The sequence below is a fragment of the Mycteria americana genome, chromosome 2 (genome assembly GCF_035582795.1).
Source record: "Mycteria americana isolate JAX WOST 10 ecotype Jacksonville Zoo and Gardens chromosome 2, USCA_MyAme_1.0, whole genome shotgun sequence".
NCBI lineage: Eukaryota > Metazoa > Chordata > Aves > Ciconiiformes > Ciconiidae > Mycteria > Mycteria americana.
Window position 1 is genome coordinate 24,069,758 of NC_134366.1, and position 17,618 is coordinate 24,087,375.

The window sequence follows — 17,618 nt, forward strand, 5'->3', positions numbered from 1 at the left end:
AACCAAATCAAACTACAACATCAAGCTGCTGCTAATTTAGCCTCTAGAAGAAAAACGTGATCAGTCAGCCCCACAACACCTAAAGCATGCAGCTCATATGTCACAGTTACAGAGGCAACGGGAGGAGCAGGAAGCCCTGGAGACCTGGAGAAAGGCATGCATGGATGGAGGCAGGGATGAGAGGTGCCAGACAGCTATTTCTTTTGGCTTGACAAAGTAATGCAAAGACTGTCTGGATGAAGAAGGGCCCACCACTGTGTTCTTGGGAGTATGCTTCTCTGTTCCTCTTGATCTTTCCTCTGTCCAGCCAAATTTTCCATCTGGTGACATACACAGGCAGGATGGTATTTTTTCCTGAAAACAACTAAATTATATTATTTCATACTAATTTTAAAAAGTAACAGTATCCTATACAGGTCTATGAAATGCAATGTTGAACAATACCGCTTTCTCGATATGAAAAGATCAAACCATTTTTAGTAACCTGTTGTTTTGTTTCTTTCCCAGTTCTCTACAGGCATTCGATTTTCTGTTCAGCATTTCGAAAATGCAGATTTCAGCATCAATTTTGAGCTGCACATAAAAAGGTTAGATGTTTTATCAAGAGTATGGTTATTTAAATTCTGAATTCCTGTTGATACCTGAAGTTTAATATACAAGAAGGTCACTAACTCTTCAGTGTCGGTATTCATTGCATGGGCTTTTCTATGGTAGCTTTCTTCAGGAGGATTTGTGGAGTTGGAGGCTTGTTAGCTTTTAGCAAAATCAGTCGTAGAGTTATTCTGAGAATTTTATTTTGTTAAAATTGAGGGTAACTGGTTTTGGTCAGTGGTCCAAGGATCTTCTACAGATTTGCCAAATTTGCAATTTGTTCTCCATTTCAGGGTTAATGAGCAGTGATCACTTTGTAACAAAGTTCTGTATTTAAAAACATATCATGCTGTGAAAAAAAAAGATATGCCACTTCTTCACAACAATTTAGAAAATGGAGAGCAGTTAAAATCTGCTAAACAGATTTACTGGTATGAAGAGAGAAAACTGTTTCAGTTTGATGCAGGTGAACTTTTGTCATTTTTCCATTAGTTTCCTCCACATTTGTGGGGCTGAAATATTACTGCTGGAGAATCTTCTGGTTTATGCTGAGCAGTACTTCCTCCACAGGGACAAAAAAGCACAGGACGGGCTGGGTTAGGATAACAGCAAGAACAAACCTGGGACTTTTTCAGTGGGTGGCAGGGCTTCTGCTCCATGTGTCCTCATCAAATACACACTAGAGTTCCTGATGGGGCCCTCCCTGCCCCACACAGAGAGACTTAATTGCTAATGTCTGCCTTTAATGAGGGCCTTGATCATGTTCAGTATGGTAAATAACTGAGACATTTCAAATGTGTAAGTCATGTTTCCAGAATGTAACCCTTGAAGGAAAGGACATGCAGAAACTTGGGAAGGGCACAGCAATGCCACAGATGACAATGAGGTGCCTGGTCAGGCCTCAGCCCTCTCCCAGGGGTCTGGCTGGTGAGCTGGAGACCATGCAAACCTGGGCATGGCTCCTCCAGAGAGAGATAACAAGATACAACATCTAGCTTGTAGGTCCCCTGTCCATACCACTGTTCATTGTCAGGTCATTAATGCAAGCAATACAGTTGTAAAAGGGTATCAGAGGCTCTCATCCCTACCCTTTTCATACTGTGACATTGGGGAAGTTCAGAGCTTTTGGGGTAGCTAGATCCTTCTAGACAAGATCTAGAGTTGCCTAGAAACTAAAAGTTGAGGGTAGGTCACTTTCCTAGAAAAAGTGACAAGGCTTTACTGAGGAATCAGTCTGAACTTCAGGAGATAGGAACATTTCATGTTTCCTCCATGAGTGTGACTCACTAAAATGTAAAGGGAGGAATACTGTTAGACTCCCAAAAAGGACTGTTTCCACAAACCGGTATCAAAATGCTGAAGAACACCCATCTACTTTAAAAAAAAAAGTAAAACTTCTTGCATAGAGAATGTACCCTACAGTTAAAACTCACTGCTTTGTACATTCCTTTTCAAGCAGCAGTACAGTTTGTGCATTTCTGTGTCCTTAGTGAACAGGTAAAACAATCTTAAAAGAAAAAGGAAACAGAAATCTGTAAGGCAGGAAGAGGAAATTACCTAAATGGAAGGAAAGGAAAGCAGAGAACATGTCTGAATTTGTGTCCTGGTCTGAGTTATTCAAAAGAGAGACCTTTAATTTACTCCAAAACGTCAAGTGGAAAATAAGTATTTTGGTTTGCAAGACTGAAGTTCATTACTTATAGGAAATAAGAAAGAGGTTGACTAGTGTCTTGAAATCTGATTCCTTTTCTGATGTGGATTTTGCTAGGCAATTATATACCCCTTAGAGAGGGAGATGTCCTGGCACTTTTATTTGAACTATTTTCTTCTCTACAAAATACAATAAAGTACAAACAAGATTTGAATACCAAATATATATGATCAAAATCTGTATTTTAACTCTATGGAAAGTAGTACCATTATACAAATTCGAGAGCAGCTTATTAGTAGTATAGTCATTTTTATACTTCAAGCAATTTTTGTACTTTTATACTCAAAGCAATGGCTACAGAGGATTACATCAACAGTTCAAATGCTGTTTGAGGGGAATCTGCATTAATTTACAAACAAATTAGAGCTGCTCCTAATTTTAGCAATCTGTAACCAGAAAGCCTGGATCAAAGCAGTATTGCCCTTTACTCATCAGGAGTCAGTCGTTGGGAATGCTGGCCTCCTCTGAATGTTTCCATTTGACTGATGCTACCCAGATGTGATAGCAGTAAACTGTGACAGCAATAGAGAGTTAGTCTCCATGAAGCAAGGAAGTACTTCCACACGTGCTTGAAAAAAACCTCCAAACTTAGTAACATTAATCCCATAATGAAATAAAATCTAAGTCTGTAATTATTTATTTTCACTTTCTTCATGAATTTGAACCTACAAACCTTTCTTTACTTGAATGGGCTATAGTCATAGGAATGGCCTTTTGAAGTAAGAGAAACTACCTTTACTACTAAGGGTTTGCAATAAGAAAAGACAATAAAATGAGTGAGAGCACTAGGCTTTAAACATAGGGATCTGTTTTCACTGCTAAGTGGGATTAAGAGTGTAAACACTCTCTGGATAGGGGAGGGGAGAAAAAAAGAAAGGTAGCAAAACAGTTTATTTTGGTTCTTTTTCTTCAAAGACTCTGTCATGCAGAATTCACAAGTTTGGAGGGTCATAAAAGCAAATTTTATTATAACAAAGCTTATCTTGTTCATTAACACTGCCTTCCTCCAATGCATGAAACACCCTTATATTCTGTTAAGATACTTCTATCCATACAGATAGCAAAGTTGAACAAGGGAAGTTACATGATATTCTGAGCTAAATAAATTTGTATCATCATATTCATGCATAGGATTCTTTAAAGGAAGCTTGAGTTGATTACATATTATTAAACATGTGATGAGCTCAAATAATATCAAACTTAAATACCAGTGTCCTACAGGACTGAAGAGTGGCAATAGCAAGCCCATGCTGTAATATGTCCAATGGCATCGCTTCCTAATTGTAGGCCTTGTGGTATTCAGTGCTGTATTTATAACAATCTTCTGCTAAATAACCTTTTTTAACCCTTGTACGTATCTTTTCCAGTTCTAACAAGATTAATCCCACCAGCAATTTAGTTAACCTTCATATCAACATCAGTGCTGTGGCTCAAGTACAGATCAGAGGGTAAGTATTCAACCGTTTCAATTCATACCGATAACTATTTTTTGTATTGAATCTTACCACATATATGGAATATGTGGAAAGATTCAATACAATATCCAATATCGCATGTATTGAATCTTTTGACATACTATAATCCCAAACACCTTATCCACCAAGAACACCTAAGAATTCCCAGGGAGTCTCACCCCTGCAAGCCTTGCAGGATGGAGCTAGTAAGGACTTACCAGGTCATGTAAGGCAGGACTGCCCACATGGAGTCCAGTAAACTTACTGAGTGTCTGTGCAAATGCAGCACACTGTAGAATCCCACATTGTAGTAACACCAGTCAGAGCCAACATTTTATTTGGGCATTCAAATTGTGTATGGATGTTACTAGTACAAAATGCCTGTTCATACATGTAGGTCTGCTTGTGCAACCACTTAGGCACTTAATTCTGAATACCAAAGCAGAATCTGCAGCTTTTATGACTGGAATGATGAAATACATTATGGCAAGACATATACTAATAGAGAGCAGAGTGAGGCCTTTGGAGAAAGGGTGAATAAGGAATGAGCTATGACAAGAGGTCAACCAGCTACTACTGTAGGATTCTCACATTTCCGTCTGAAACAGGTCCGCTGACAGAAGGGATATCGAAACTAAACAAGCACAGGATATGATCAAAGATGATTATTTCTATCTCTATTTTCACATACAGCTTGGTTTTGGAAACTATAAAATGCAATTAGATAAGAATCTGAGACTAGCCTGTAAGACCTTGGAATTAGACTCCTGTCCTGGCATCCTAGAGGAAGTGGGCAGGATGTTATTTTAAAGCAAATAATTACCCAAAATGCTTTTTGTCTGGGATCTCAGATTTCCTACATCTCCTATTCTCAAACTACAGCTCTGGACCTTAACCATTCTCACCTCTGCAAGGGCAGAACAGAAGGTACATGGCCCAGCTTCACTCCCCCAGTCAGCCCATGAGGCCTGGCTGTTCCAAGAGGGGTAGATGTCTCTTATATGATGCAGCTCAAGGGGCTGCCTTACGTGTAAACGAATAAAAATGCATTTATTTATGCTTTTATGGATTTATAAATATCAATTTATAAGACCACTTCTAAGACAATACTTCGACTACCTAGTGCCAGCAGAGAGTCCAGTCATTTTGCAGATCACAGAGATCATGTTTTCTGCTCTAGTATTCAATCTAAATCAGGGAGATTTTTAAAGTATTTTTCATCACATTTTGTAAGTGTTTTTCAGGTTAAGAAGACTAACCCTAAGGCTAGAGTTAGGTGGAAAAAAGAGGACTGGCACTCAAAGACTGTGTGGATATATATTAATGCTTATATTTCTGAAAAGGAGCAGTTGAAAGACAACATGTTTAACAAGAACAGAAATGAGAGCATTATTTCATTTTCTGTAGTTAGGGGTGATCTAGGGAAATAAGCTGGATAGGAAGAGGTGAAAAATACATAATGAGGGGGAAAGTAACACAGAAAGAGAAGTAGAGACTGAGGAAATAAGAATCAAAGGGGTTAGTTGGTGGGCTGCAGATCTGTGAGAAAATGTTGGGATCCAACAACTGCTAGAAGTTGCCATGGGTGGATGCCCAGGTTAAGGACTGGCTAGAGTTTCAGTGCATCAATGGATTGGTTATGGATACTTACACTAGACTTCTCAGTAAGGGCTGCTTCCAGTGCTGTGGATTCTATTTTTTCAGTGAGGTTGCTCATCACTTTCATAGAAAAATCTTACAAACTTTTTGTATTCTTTGCAAACTTTTGGGAAACTTTTTGCCTCCATCATGTTCTTTCTGTGCCATAGTGTGTTCTTTTTAATGAAAAGTTCTGTAATGGGTAAATACATAGAGACCAAAAAATGAACAAAACATCCTCAGTTCTTAAAAAGAGCATGCCCACAAGTGGAGAAAGTGGCTTGAATTGCTGCCTGCAGTGCTAAGAAACAGGTCATTAAATACAGAGGAATTACTTAATTGAACGACTTCCAGTTCCTTTCCTCTTAAGTCTTTTAGTTTTCTTATTAGCTATAGCATGCATGTACAAAGGAAAATTCCCAAATGCTTTGTTGACAGATTTTGCTAATTACTCAGAGATGCTAAAGCATACAGTTCCAAGGGAACTATTTGCTCACAATTTCCTAGAGAGACTGTGTCCACATTTGGGGTGGAAAATATCTTGCATTGATTTCCCTTCTGCTCTGCACAGAGTTGCATGAGGTAGGACTGGAATCGTTGCAGATTTTGCTGAGGAAAAGTAAATAGTTATCAAATTGTGCGTATGCATACATGCATATATAGTTGCACAGTGGACCCATGCAAATACTGCCTCTATGAGAAAGTAAGTAATGTTCTTCAGTATCCTATTCAAAAGAAATTTAAGATAACTCCTTAGATAGTTCATTCAATGAGCAGTTGCTCTGATAACTGAGATTTGATTATTCTGCTTACCTTTTTTTTCTATAAAAATGTGAGTTTTATAGTTGTTATTTCCCACTGCTGAAAGAGCACTAGAGGAATGAGGGATTCAGGAAGGAAGTAATTTGGACTGGGAGGATTTGCAGCTGGCAGAATTCTTATCGTATATCCCACATAAGCATTTTCTGTACAACATACTTCCTTTATCTTATTTTTCAGTGCTCTTGTTTGAATGATCATTGTCACCTAAAAGTCTAGGAAAAATCCTCGTCTAATACATCATTCAAATGTTAAAAATATTCTCAGTTAAATCCAAAATAAAATAGTCAAAAGAAAGGATTTCTGTTTAATTTGACCTGATTTTGCTACTTTCATGTCAATACCAGAAGTCCTCAAAATAACTGTAAAATCTGTTAAAATAAATGTTCTTATATACTTTGTAATCATTTTAATTCAATGTCTACATTTACGCTTTGCACTTCGTAATTCTGTGGATCAGAAGAAACTCTCCACAGGGATTGTAATAGAAAACACTGGTTTTTGAAACCTCATGCCTGCTTCTTTTTGTCTGTGTACACTTTCTGGTTTGCAATTTTTTGTGGCAGCTTAAGGATCTCTGGATCTTGGCTTTTATAACAACACAGGAAAGTTCCTATTCTCCAACACCAATTAATAATTAAAATTCTTATTGGAAACAAGGCCATTTGTGAAATTAGGCTAAGTACCTCATTTGAAATGACTTTTTAATGAATATGTTTCATTTCCTTTATTATTTGGTTTGGCTTGTAAATTTGTCCTCTGGCATACTTGTTAATACAAACTGCTGGCCTTCTGAAGTCTGGGGAAGTATTTAGAGTTAGCAGGATACTCCAGGATACCCTGAATTTCATGAAGAGTTGTACTTTAGCTGGATGGTATTAAGTTGTTCTTCTCTGGGATCCCTTGCTGCTTTGAGAAGCTGTATTCTGTAGAAAAGTTTCTATCGGACATTTCATTAATTGGATATGACGTAAGAGCTGGAAGCAAGAACTGTTTGTTTGTTCCTAAAGTATTTTAAAATGTCAGCATTGCAACAAAAACATCCAGTCTTCTGTTCTCCTCTTCAAGGGGCAATCTGCAGTGGTACTTTCTCTGTTTAGACTCAAGGGGAAGTGAATTAACATCGCTGGATAGAAGTCCATCATGCTAGTCAAATGTTATATTCTGAAAAAAACTCATTAGCAATTCTTTTTTAACAGTTTTCTGTCAGCAAAATTCCAGCTTTGGCAGAACAAGCATTGAAATTTTATGGCCTTTCTTTAAGCTAAAGATCTGGAAACCAGGAAACTGAGTGAGAGTTGGCCCTTGTAAAGAAAGAGTAACACTTACCATTTTTGCACCAAGAGCTACTTTCAGTACTAGCAGATGACAGGTGTCTGTGCCAGAACTCACCTGCCACGCTAAAACAAATTCTTGGGATCTGATTTCCCAACTCTCGACAACTGAATAAGGTTAAAGTTGGCACCTGAATGGGATCCCTCCAAGGAACTTTGAGTTTTTATGGGACATAAATGCTAGTGCTTAAAATAGAAATGTTAGCAGAAGACTACCTGTTCCTTTCTTGAGGTCAGACAGAGAAGGAAAGGAAAAATAAAACAGCAGATGAAAAGAAAGATGTCAAATATGAAGTCACTGTTTTCTTCATTTATGTTTGATTTACATGTTGCAAGTTGCAACAGTGTTTCAGGGAATGCCTTAGCTGCCGCTTCATTTGCAAAGCAAATGGGAAGCTTGGAGCACTATTTCAGGCTCTAGTCCTGAATTCAGTTTCTTGATACACCAATTTCCATTGTGCCTTTATGGAAGTCACAGTACCTCAGTTTCCCAGCTGTAAAATGAGATAGACTACTTTGCAAGGTTTTTTTAAAGGAATAATAACAGAGGTTATAAGTACTTTACAGTCAGAGCAGTTAAATAAATATCTAAAAATGTATTGCAGGGAAGGAAGATGCATAGCATTAAACATCTACAGGCTTTAAATGGAAATGAGAAAATACATTTATTTACATATCATTATTCTAGTTTTGTGGATAATGTATTCAGATACCTCATCAGTGAGAAACATGTAAATGCTCGACAGACTGCATTCTTCTCTCCAAATAGAGTCACTCCCTTGTCTGGAAAGGACCATCCATCAGAAGAAGTATGAAACTAAATACACACCCTCAGTAGTCTGTAAAGACTGGGTGGTACTTTATGGAAGCATTGTATTGTTCACCTCACCTAATTCTAATGAATGTGCCCAAATACAATGCCCTTAAGGGCTCAGGTTTCTAGTGGTCTTAATTTTTTTCTGAAAGTAATGCAGCCGATCAGTGGTAACAGTTACTGTTTTAACGTGGTTTATATATTACAGAGTGTCTCATCCCCCAACAATTATTTTGCCACTTCACAACTGGGAACCCAAAGATGAACCTACAAAAGAAGAAGAACTTGGTCCTTTAGTAGAACACATCTATGAGGTAAAAATTATATATGTTGCCACAGGACCTCATGTTGCTCCCATTGAAATCCTGATGAATTTGGTTTATTATCTTTATCTGCAACTAGATAAAGCCACAGGTTTATTATCTTTATCTGCAACTAGATAAAGCCACAAATGTAAATATTCTGACTTTAGCATGACCCAAATTTAAACTGGGAATTCACAACCCCAGTATCTGTTCATGTTAGTGGAGGAGATATTAGTTTATGCTAGGAGTCTGTCTTCAACGTTTAAGGGATCTATAAACATTTTGGGTGTTTGACAAGAATTAAAAACAGTTCTTAAAAGCTCATTACAATCAATACCAAATATTTTCAGTGATTTGAGTGGTTTCTCATTAAAAGCTGTGAGTGTTATGCACAGGAAAAAATATGTTTCCTTAGACATTTAGCTAACTGAAAAAATACTGTAGACATACATGTAACTTGTTACCTCATTGCTCAGAAAATGTTCTGTTGAAAATAACTCTTAATGTTTGAAGTATACATATTTCTACTTTGTATTATTGTTGGGTTTTTTCTATGGAAATTCATCAATTAAAAGAGAAGAGTTCAGGTTAGAAAAAAGTGCATTGAGTGGACTACATGGAATACAGGCCATCTTTGGAATCTGATGGATGACCTTTAGTCTAGGCAGTAAAACAGAGTGCTTCACATATGGTTATAACTCACAAACTAGCACTCAAGAAAATACAAGCAACTAAGCTTAATCAGCAGTGTAAGATTACAATTTGCATGACATACTAAACTATAATGAATCAGACTGTGAAATAAAAAATATTATTTGTGAATTCCTCATCTTAACACATTTCTCTAAACTGAAAAATCTGTAACAAATCTTCCTGTCTCAAGCATTTGGACTGTTTGTGGAACTATATATGTGACTTCAAAGGTATTAAAATAGTTACAGTGATTAAAGAAACTGCTTTCATGGCTTATTGATATCAGCAAAGCATAAAAAATGCCAAACACCCACGCAAAAACCCTTTACTGAAGAAGACATAAGATTGAAAGTGGGTTTTATTTGGTTCTAAATAAAGCTCATTAGTCACAAAAATTCTATACATTTAAAAAAAGGAGGTTCTCACATCTCTAGAAACTTTGAGTAAAGCTCCATGGTATTCTGCTTCTTTAGCTCTCATGCCCAGTGTTAACACATATCCAAACTTCCTGTTGTCATCAGATATTTTCAAATTGTAAACTGATATAAGAAAACTATTTTAATAGCCCAGATTTTAAAATTTCTATTATTTCTATCTTTACCCTTTTTTTCAGAAAAGAATAATGTCCTGGGATGTTACTTTAGGAAAACTACTTCCTTTTTTTCTTTTGGGGAAATTTGAAGTGAGAAGTGTTGAAAATACAGTTCTTAAGCCAAAAACTAGTTTAAGCTCTGCTATACCTTCTGTTCCTGAAATGTGATTCTTTTGTGTCCTGAAGCTTCGGCTACTATTTTCATGTTCTGTTAAGGTTCATTGTATATGTTTGTATAGTGTATATGTTTGTATAGTGTATTTTGCTAGTGTGTTTTGGTTTGGTTTTTTTATACTTTTTTAGGTAATTTGAGCTCTTTCATATGTAGGAAAAAATGGGAAGGGTGATGGATTTCTTGAATGCACTCAGACAAAAAAGGTTCTTCTCCCAGATTTGCCACTGGCTTTGTGACTAACATGGAGAGGCCCTTTTGCCCTACCTGCCACAGATTCTCCATTAATAAAATGATAATAATCTATACGTCTTTCTGAAGTACTTCAAGGCTGTGGACACTAAGAATTTGAAAATGTCTGAGTGGTGATTGCTGTGGTTTTTGTTGTTATTTACTGCCTTGGAAAGCACTGATGATATTTGTTTGACAGCTGCACAATATAGGACCAAGTGCCATCAACGATACAGTTCTCCATGTCGGTTGGCCCGTGTCCAGTCGAGAAGAATTTCTTCTGTATATTCTTCATATTCAGACACATGGACCATTGCACTGTCAAACGAGTTCTCCTATTAATACAATGCAAATCAAGGTAAGTCAGCCCCTCTTATTTCCATCCCTGTCTGCATTTTGCTTCATTTTTTCTGCCTACACTTCACAATGGGACGGAGCTTTTGCGGAATTTTTCACAATGACCCTGAGATCATCTTCCTGGGTAAGAAGCAAGATATAGATAGTCTATAATGTTTCTAGTGTATGTGACAGTTGTGTTGCATGGTACGTGTTTGGTTTCTGTACTCTTCTTATCAGAAGAAACTTGTATTTTGATTCAGTATCACAGCATTAGATACAAGATAATTTTTTAAATGGAAATTTGCAGGGTTTTCCTTGAGGGTCATTTTTAACATGGCTTTGAATAGATGACACACAATTTTTCAGTTCTCATGGGATCCTGAAAATTCTTGTGTCCTAAGGAGTACATTAACTCAGAAAGTCACCTGTACAGCAGTGCTTAGCAGATGAACTCCCAAAGGTGACGTAAGCCTTTGTTATGTCAAGCAATGCATATAAAAGTTACAACTTTGTCAGCAGCATGACAGGTTTTTGGTTTTTCTACTTGGAAACGATTCTAAAATTTTTTTAATCGTACCAGCAGAAAAGAAAAAATTCCCCTACAAATTTTTTTGTAAGTGTTACTCCTAGGTATTGTTTGCCATCCACATTGCTTCCCCTTCCATGGACATGGTTCTTCTTTTGTAGCAGAGCTGGAGATCTCAGAGTTTGGAGGAAACACTAACAAGGGGAAGCCTAGTAGTGGCCTCCTCAGTAAAGTGTTGATATGCCAGTGTCTAAAAGCCTGTTTTAAGATCTATGTTTGTGATGGCAGATCCCCCCAAAAGAGCTTGGTTTGGCTCAAAGTCAGAAGATTTAGCAAAACACAGCTCTACATATTATCCCATCAAAAATAAGGTATCCAATTTATTAAGTATAACTGATTCCAGACACTTCTGGAGTAAACAACACTTCTTGACTTTAACCAGTAGCCTGTTAAACATCTTGTGGGGAGAGCTGCGTTCCAAGCGCTAGAAGTGCTATACATCTTTTGCATACCAGGAGGGGGTTGAGTTCAGTACGGTGGATGAAAGTGGAGACATCTTTCTAGTGAAGGGGATTGCTCACGACCACAGGAGCTACAAGACAAGTCTTTACCTTAAAGAGACACAACTACAATATATACTTACAAGAATATAGAAAAACTGATGTATACCAAATACATTATGGCTAGATTTTTGTTTCACCCAGGAAGCCAGCAAGGGGCTAGGATTCCAGCCTTTTATTTAGTTTCTCTAGAACAAGAAACAGGAAATGAGGGATAGGGAACTGAAGATAGAAAATGTTTCCATTTTGTACCCAAAACACAGCAAGTTTGGCAACAGAGAATTTTTTCTATTAATCTTTCCCACCCCATTTCCACCTATTTTTCAGAAGTGGTGAGGAGCAAGAAGCTGAGCTGCTGCATTTCTATTTGCAAGCCTAGCATCTCAAAGCCACTGGTCAGATCAGGTTGCAAGTGCATGAAAAGGAGTTCAGCATCCCTCCTCCCTAGCCGCTGTGTTCTGTTTTAAGTTTCAATTAAGAAGCTGAGATGAGAGCATTACTGTCTGGAGGGCAGAGCTCCTGGGTAGAATAGTGCCACAGTTATTAATGACATTTTCAGGCAATATATTTTTTGATGATTTTTTTTTATTATTTTTTTGAGTTTGCTCTTCCTTCTCCTCCTTGATAATGATTACATCTGCTACATAAACAAGACTAAATTCTTGTGAGGCTTGTGTGAAAACTTCCTGTAATAATGAAATAATGGTCCATCTGTCTTAGCAGAATATGGCTTTAGATGCACAATCATTATTGCAAGGATTTAAACATCCTTTCCTTACAGTTTTTCAAAGCACTGAACAGCATGAATACACAAATGAGGTTTCAGATATGTAATGCTTATCTATTGCTTCAAATAGGAAGAGGATAGAGAGATAGCTTCCTTCAGGTTTTGTATAAACAGCAGGATGCGTGGCTCAAATTTCCAAATAAGGCTAAGGACATTATATGCCTGGCTCCCCTTGGATTTCAGAACGTAGCTCTCTTAGGGTGCTTGGGCATTTCCCCTTTGAAATGACTTAGATTGTTCAGTTTCAGTTAAAGCAGTATATTCCTCTCCATTGCCCAATTTCTTATCTTGTAGAAAGGTTTCCATTGTGCTTTGTTGTTTCTTCCACAAAGATAAATCAAACCTGTGCACACATGGGAAGACTCTTATTTAGGGACTTTTCCTTTTCTGTAGTTTATCTTTCTCTGAAGGTGGTGAGGGATGTGAAAGGATAATAAAGTTATGAATCTTGCAGAAGGTGTAAAAAGGAGCAAAAGGACTGATCAAAGATATGGAACAGATTCCCTTGCAGAAGAAGTCAGTACACTAGGATGCTTCAATCTAGAAAGGAGGTGACTAATGCACAAATATGATCCACAAGATCAGAAGTGGCGGGAAGAGCGTGGGTGGGGACTGACTGCTCTCTGCCTATTCCTGCACAGGAAAGCAGTGTGTTCACTGCACAGGAATTAGAGCATCAAATGAAGCCTGTAGAGCCAGATTCAAAACAAGCAAAAGGAAGTGGTGGTTCATGCAACAGGTATTAGATGTCTGGAACTTGTTGCCAAAGGAAGTAGTCAGGGTTAAAAGTTTACACGGTTTTTAAGAGGAAACTGGACAAATTCACGAAAGAGAAGTCCAGTGAAGATTAATAAATGAACAAAAACTTCATGCAGATCAGGACGTCCCTGAGCTGAAAACATTTGGAAGCTGAAAGTTATTAGGAGAGAGCATTGTGTATGCATGCCCTGTTCTTATTCTTCCTTCCACATCTGCTTAAAGGCAGTGTTGATGAGAAGAGAGCTCAGCTAGATGGACCTTTGGCCTGAGCCAGTAGCCTGATGAGTTGGGTTTTTTTTTTCCCAGACTGCTGGCAAAAAGTAGTTTTATGGAGCCAGTGCTTATAAATACCAGAGGTAAAGGCAGTGGTTTCTAACTATGGTAGATGATACAGGGTGACACACATGGCACATTCTCAATAGCTGAGCACTGTAGTACCATGAGTGAGGCGTCTGTTGGGGAAGCAGCGAAATAGCAGCTAAAATCCACCACATGGGTAAGGTACATCCACTAACATGACTGGCAGGAGCTAACCTCCTCCAGAGGCAGTGTCTCCTCATGCTCAAGAGCCATTATTACTGTGTGTAAGTCCTGGTGTGGAGACAAAATAGTACCATCCAATGCATTGCTCTTGAATGGTCACTGACACATCTTGTATAACAGCTTTTACACAAAGTCCTCTTCCAGAACATTTCTGGTGGAGTTACACATTGCAGCAGAGGGTATTGCCTGGCTAGAAAGAGAGGAAAGCCAAACCGGGTTTTGAAATGAGAAGTGAAGAACTGGAGAGATCTGGAAATCTGCTCAAGGTGACAAGGCTTGGGAGAAGAAAGCAGTACTGTTTTCCCTGGTGGGGAAACTGAGACAGTCCATTGTAGTTAAAGGGAGGGAGTGAGAATCCATTTAAAATAAGGTATGGTGTGCTAAATATGTGGCATGTAAAATAGCTACAGAGTTGTACAATTCCATGCTACTGGCTCAAGAAGGATAAAATAATATCTTTAGCCTGAATATCTAGGCCACTGGAGAAATTCTGCTTTTAAATTCTTGCAGGAGACCTGTATGTTTTCTCTTAATCACAGAGGGCTGTTTTTGAACCTTTGCTGTGATAATTCACTACTGAAGATGCTAACACTCTAGGATCTATGAAAAAAATAAATAAATATAAAAATCATTTAGTATTCAAATGGATCTACATATGTATCAGTTGTGATCATATATTGAGGGCTTCTTCAAAGGCATGTCATTGTATTGTGGTTCTTTTAATTTGTCATCATTAAAGAAGCCTATATATGCTGGTGAAAGAATCCTGGAAAGAGAATTCCCACATGTTATCACATTGAGAGGGAGAGATTTACTAGCTATTTAACTGTTCCCTTATTGCAAAAAGACAATGTTAACCTAATTAAGCAACAGGAAAAAAAAAAGATTCTTATTTTATTTAAGGGGTTTTCATCAGTTAATAAATTATAGTATCTTACACTTTGCAGGATGCTTTTGACTGAATATCTCAGACAATGTCAAAATAGTTCCTTCTTTAGCCTCATAATTTTAATCAGATGAATGGTACAAATTTTCCAAATCTAGTACTACACAGCATTAGTGTGTGGAAGGTTTTGTGTGTTTATAGCTATTCTCTTCCTTTTAGTGCTACAACATTTCTTAAAATTACAAACATTTTCTTTAGGAATTTGTTTAAGGTATTTTGTGTTCAGAGGTTAAAGGAACTGATAAGATGGATCTGATTTAGCTTTTTATAATCTGAGGCCCTTAAAGAATAGTCTTGTCTGTGTTTAGGTGAGTTCCTGTTGAGATCTTATTACAAACTTCCACATATATTTTATTGCGATTTTACATGATTGGATTGTCATAAATTAGAATTTATCTTTCCCTTTGTAGCAATTGGGTTCCCAGGCATTCTCTGAGGCTTCTTGAAAGAAGCCATAAATGCTCTGTGTAGAAATTAAAGACAACAATAAAAATAGGTTTTAATCAGAGAATAAAAATCTGTGAAGATAAAGCTGAAGAGAATGCATTTTAATATGAGATTAAAAATGAACGAACTGTTGCATTATACAAAGTTGATTTGTTACCAAAAGAAATCTGTAACAAATAATGATCAAAAGTTGTGTTGCTACAATTCAGATTTCCTTTTTTTTTCTTTTACTTTCTAAAGCTGGTAAAGTAATTATATTTCAGTAGGCAGATTCTGATCTGAACTAATGACCAGATTCAGTGTCAGTGACAGCACAGCAAGATATTGCCCAGTTATAGGAATTACAGAAGATAACATTTTTTTCCACTTTTTACTGGTGTAAATTTAACAGCACAGCCATGAGAATATACTGTCTTCAACTGTTAAATTGAAAAAATAGTGTTAATCCAAAATTCAAGACCTCTGAGAAGGGAACAAATCTGCTAGAATCATTGTTTGACTATGTCATTACCATTCACATTTTTTCTCTTTGCAGTTTGCTATTCCACAAGACTCTCCTGAACTTGCTGCTTTTTTAAATAATTCCACAATTTCTCATTACATCAGGAAAAGGGATGTCACAGTGGCAGAACCTCACAGGAAAAATTCTGCAAAAATATTGGTGAGCTATCTAAAAACTATAAACTGGGACTATGCACACAACAGATCGAAGTGGCTGTTGGTTTGACTGCAATTTATTTACAGACTTTTAAATAGTGTTGTAAGTGATTTTTAACCTTTCAGTTTAAAACATTATTACTTATCACCATACCACAGGTTAGCGATTTTGTTTGACAGATTTTTACATTAAAGATCATGCATGCCAAATTCCTGGCTGTCTTACTCCTGGCTGTTTGCAGACAAACATCTGTGGTCATGCAATGGCACACTTAATCACAGGGAATTTCAGCACAGATTTAGAGAATGGACCCCTCTTCCACAAATTAAATTTCAGATTCTGACTTTTGAAGTGTAGGTCTCTTCTTGTTAGCATTCTCTCCTAGCATTCTGGCTCTTTCGTAAAGAGTAGCTCACACTTAAAATCACATTTTCATGTAAAGTAACAGTTCTGACATACAAATACTTTGGAGCGTATTTGTTCCCCCCAGTAAGTACTTACATACACACGGAAAGGTAAGACTTTTACCTTCTACAGTACCACAAGCAAAGCAAATTGGACAGGTCACACTGCATTTTTAAAATTCCAGACAATGCTGGAGCAAGAGCAAAGATCTCTCTCCCAGGAAAATAGTTCTGATTCGTCAGTCTGGTACCAGAATATTTGGACTTGGCTGTATTTTCAGAAGGTCGGGGTGTTTTCCATTCCTGCATTCAGTGTCCCATCCTTAGCATGCTTCAGCGTTTTAGGTATCAGCTCTCCTTGCCTAGAGGCTGTGTTCAGACTCGGTGACCTTGAGGTCAGTCGTGAGATTCATGCAGTCAGTGCTTTCCATTAATTTTTATGAACCTTGGGCAGAGTTTCTTTCATGCTGTCCAGTCTCTTATTAAGCTGTTTAGTGCAAGCTCATGTTCGTATTCCTTGACATCACTAGAATTTGGTAGGAAGAAAAGAACCTCACAGACCTACTTATTCTGGAGTAATAGAATAATTATGCTGCTTCTGAAAGTTAATTTGGCAATTTTCATAACAGGAAGAAGACAGAATCTGAAAGTAATGAATACCATAATGTTATTAAGAAGAAAATCACAGTTGAACCCATTTTAAACAATAATCACTGTTGATTCCTATGTAATTCTTTCATCAACCTAATACCCTGGGAAGAATCTGATTCCACTGGGGCTGAAGGAAAAATGCCTGGGCTTTCAAAGATGTACCAGTCAATACCACAGAACACTTAATCCATTCTTCAGTAATACCTTAATTATCAGTTATCCTTCTCAGTGATGAGTCTCATATGCTGCCAACATAGAAATTACTGCAGCAACTGAAAGTAGTTAACAAAGTTCTTAAGTACGTACTGTGTCTGCATCTTAAAATACGAAGCAGGGATTTTTCAGCTGCTTGATGTAGACAGTATTTAACTGAGTACTTAGTAATATAAAATTGGCACTGTGATGAGCAGTCTTCTAGTACAATATGCTTTTCACAGAATCACAGAATCACAGAATCGTATAGGTTGGAAAAGACCTTTAAGATCATCGAGTCCAACCATAAACCTGACACTACCAAGACCACCACTACACTATGTCTCTAAGCACCTCATCCAAACGCCTTTTAAATACCTCCAGGGATGGCGACTCAACCACTTCCCTGAGCAGCCTGTTCCAATGCTTGACAACCCTTTCAGTGAAGTAAA

At 37.5% G+C, this 17,618-nt stretch overlaps 1 protein-coding gene across 2 annotated transcripts in view; it reads left to right on the forward strand.

Moving 5' to 3' along the window:
* The window catches only part of ITGA8 (integrin subunit alpha 8), a 117,962-nt gene that overhangs the window by 72,308 nt on the left and 28,036 nt on the right, over positions 1 to 17,618 (forward strand). The window contains exons 22-26 of one of the 2 annotated variants that reach the window (XM_075492725.1): positions 508 to 587; positions 3,670 to 3,750; positions 8,570 to 8,675; positions 10,554 to 10,712; positions 15,797 to 15,922. In XM_075492725.1, the coding sequence (XP_075348840.1) occupies positions 508 to 587; positions 3,670 to 3,750; positions 8,570 to 8,675; positions 10,554 to 10,712; positions 15,797 to 15,922 (552 nt within the window). Of the gene's footprint in view, positions 1 to 507; positions 588 to 3,669; positions 3,751 to 8,569; positions 8,739 to 8,775; positions 9,120 to 10,553; positions 10,713 to 15,796; positions 15,923 to 17,618 lie in introns of those variants that run through there. The other variant, XM_075492726.1, reaches the window with a different exon arrangement.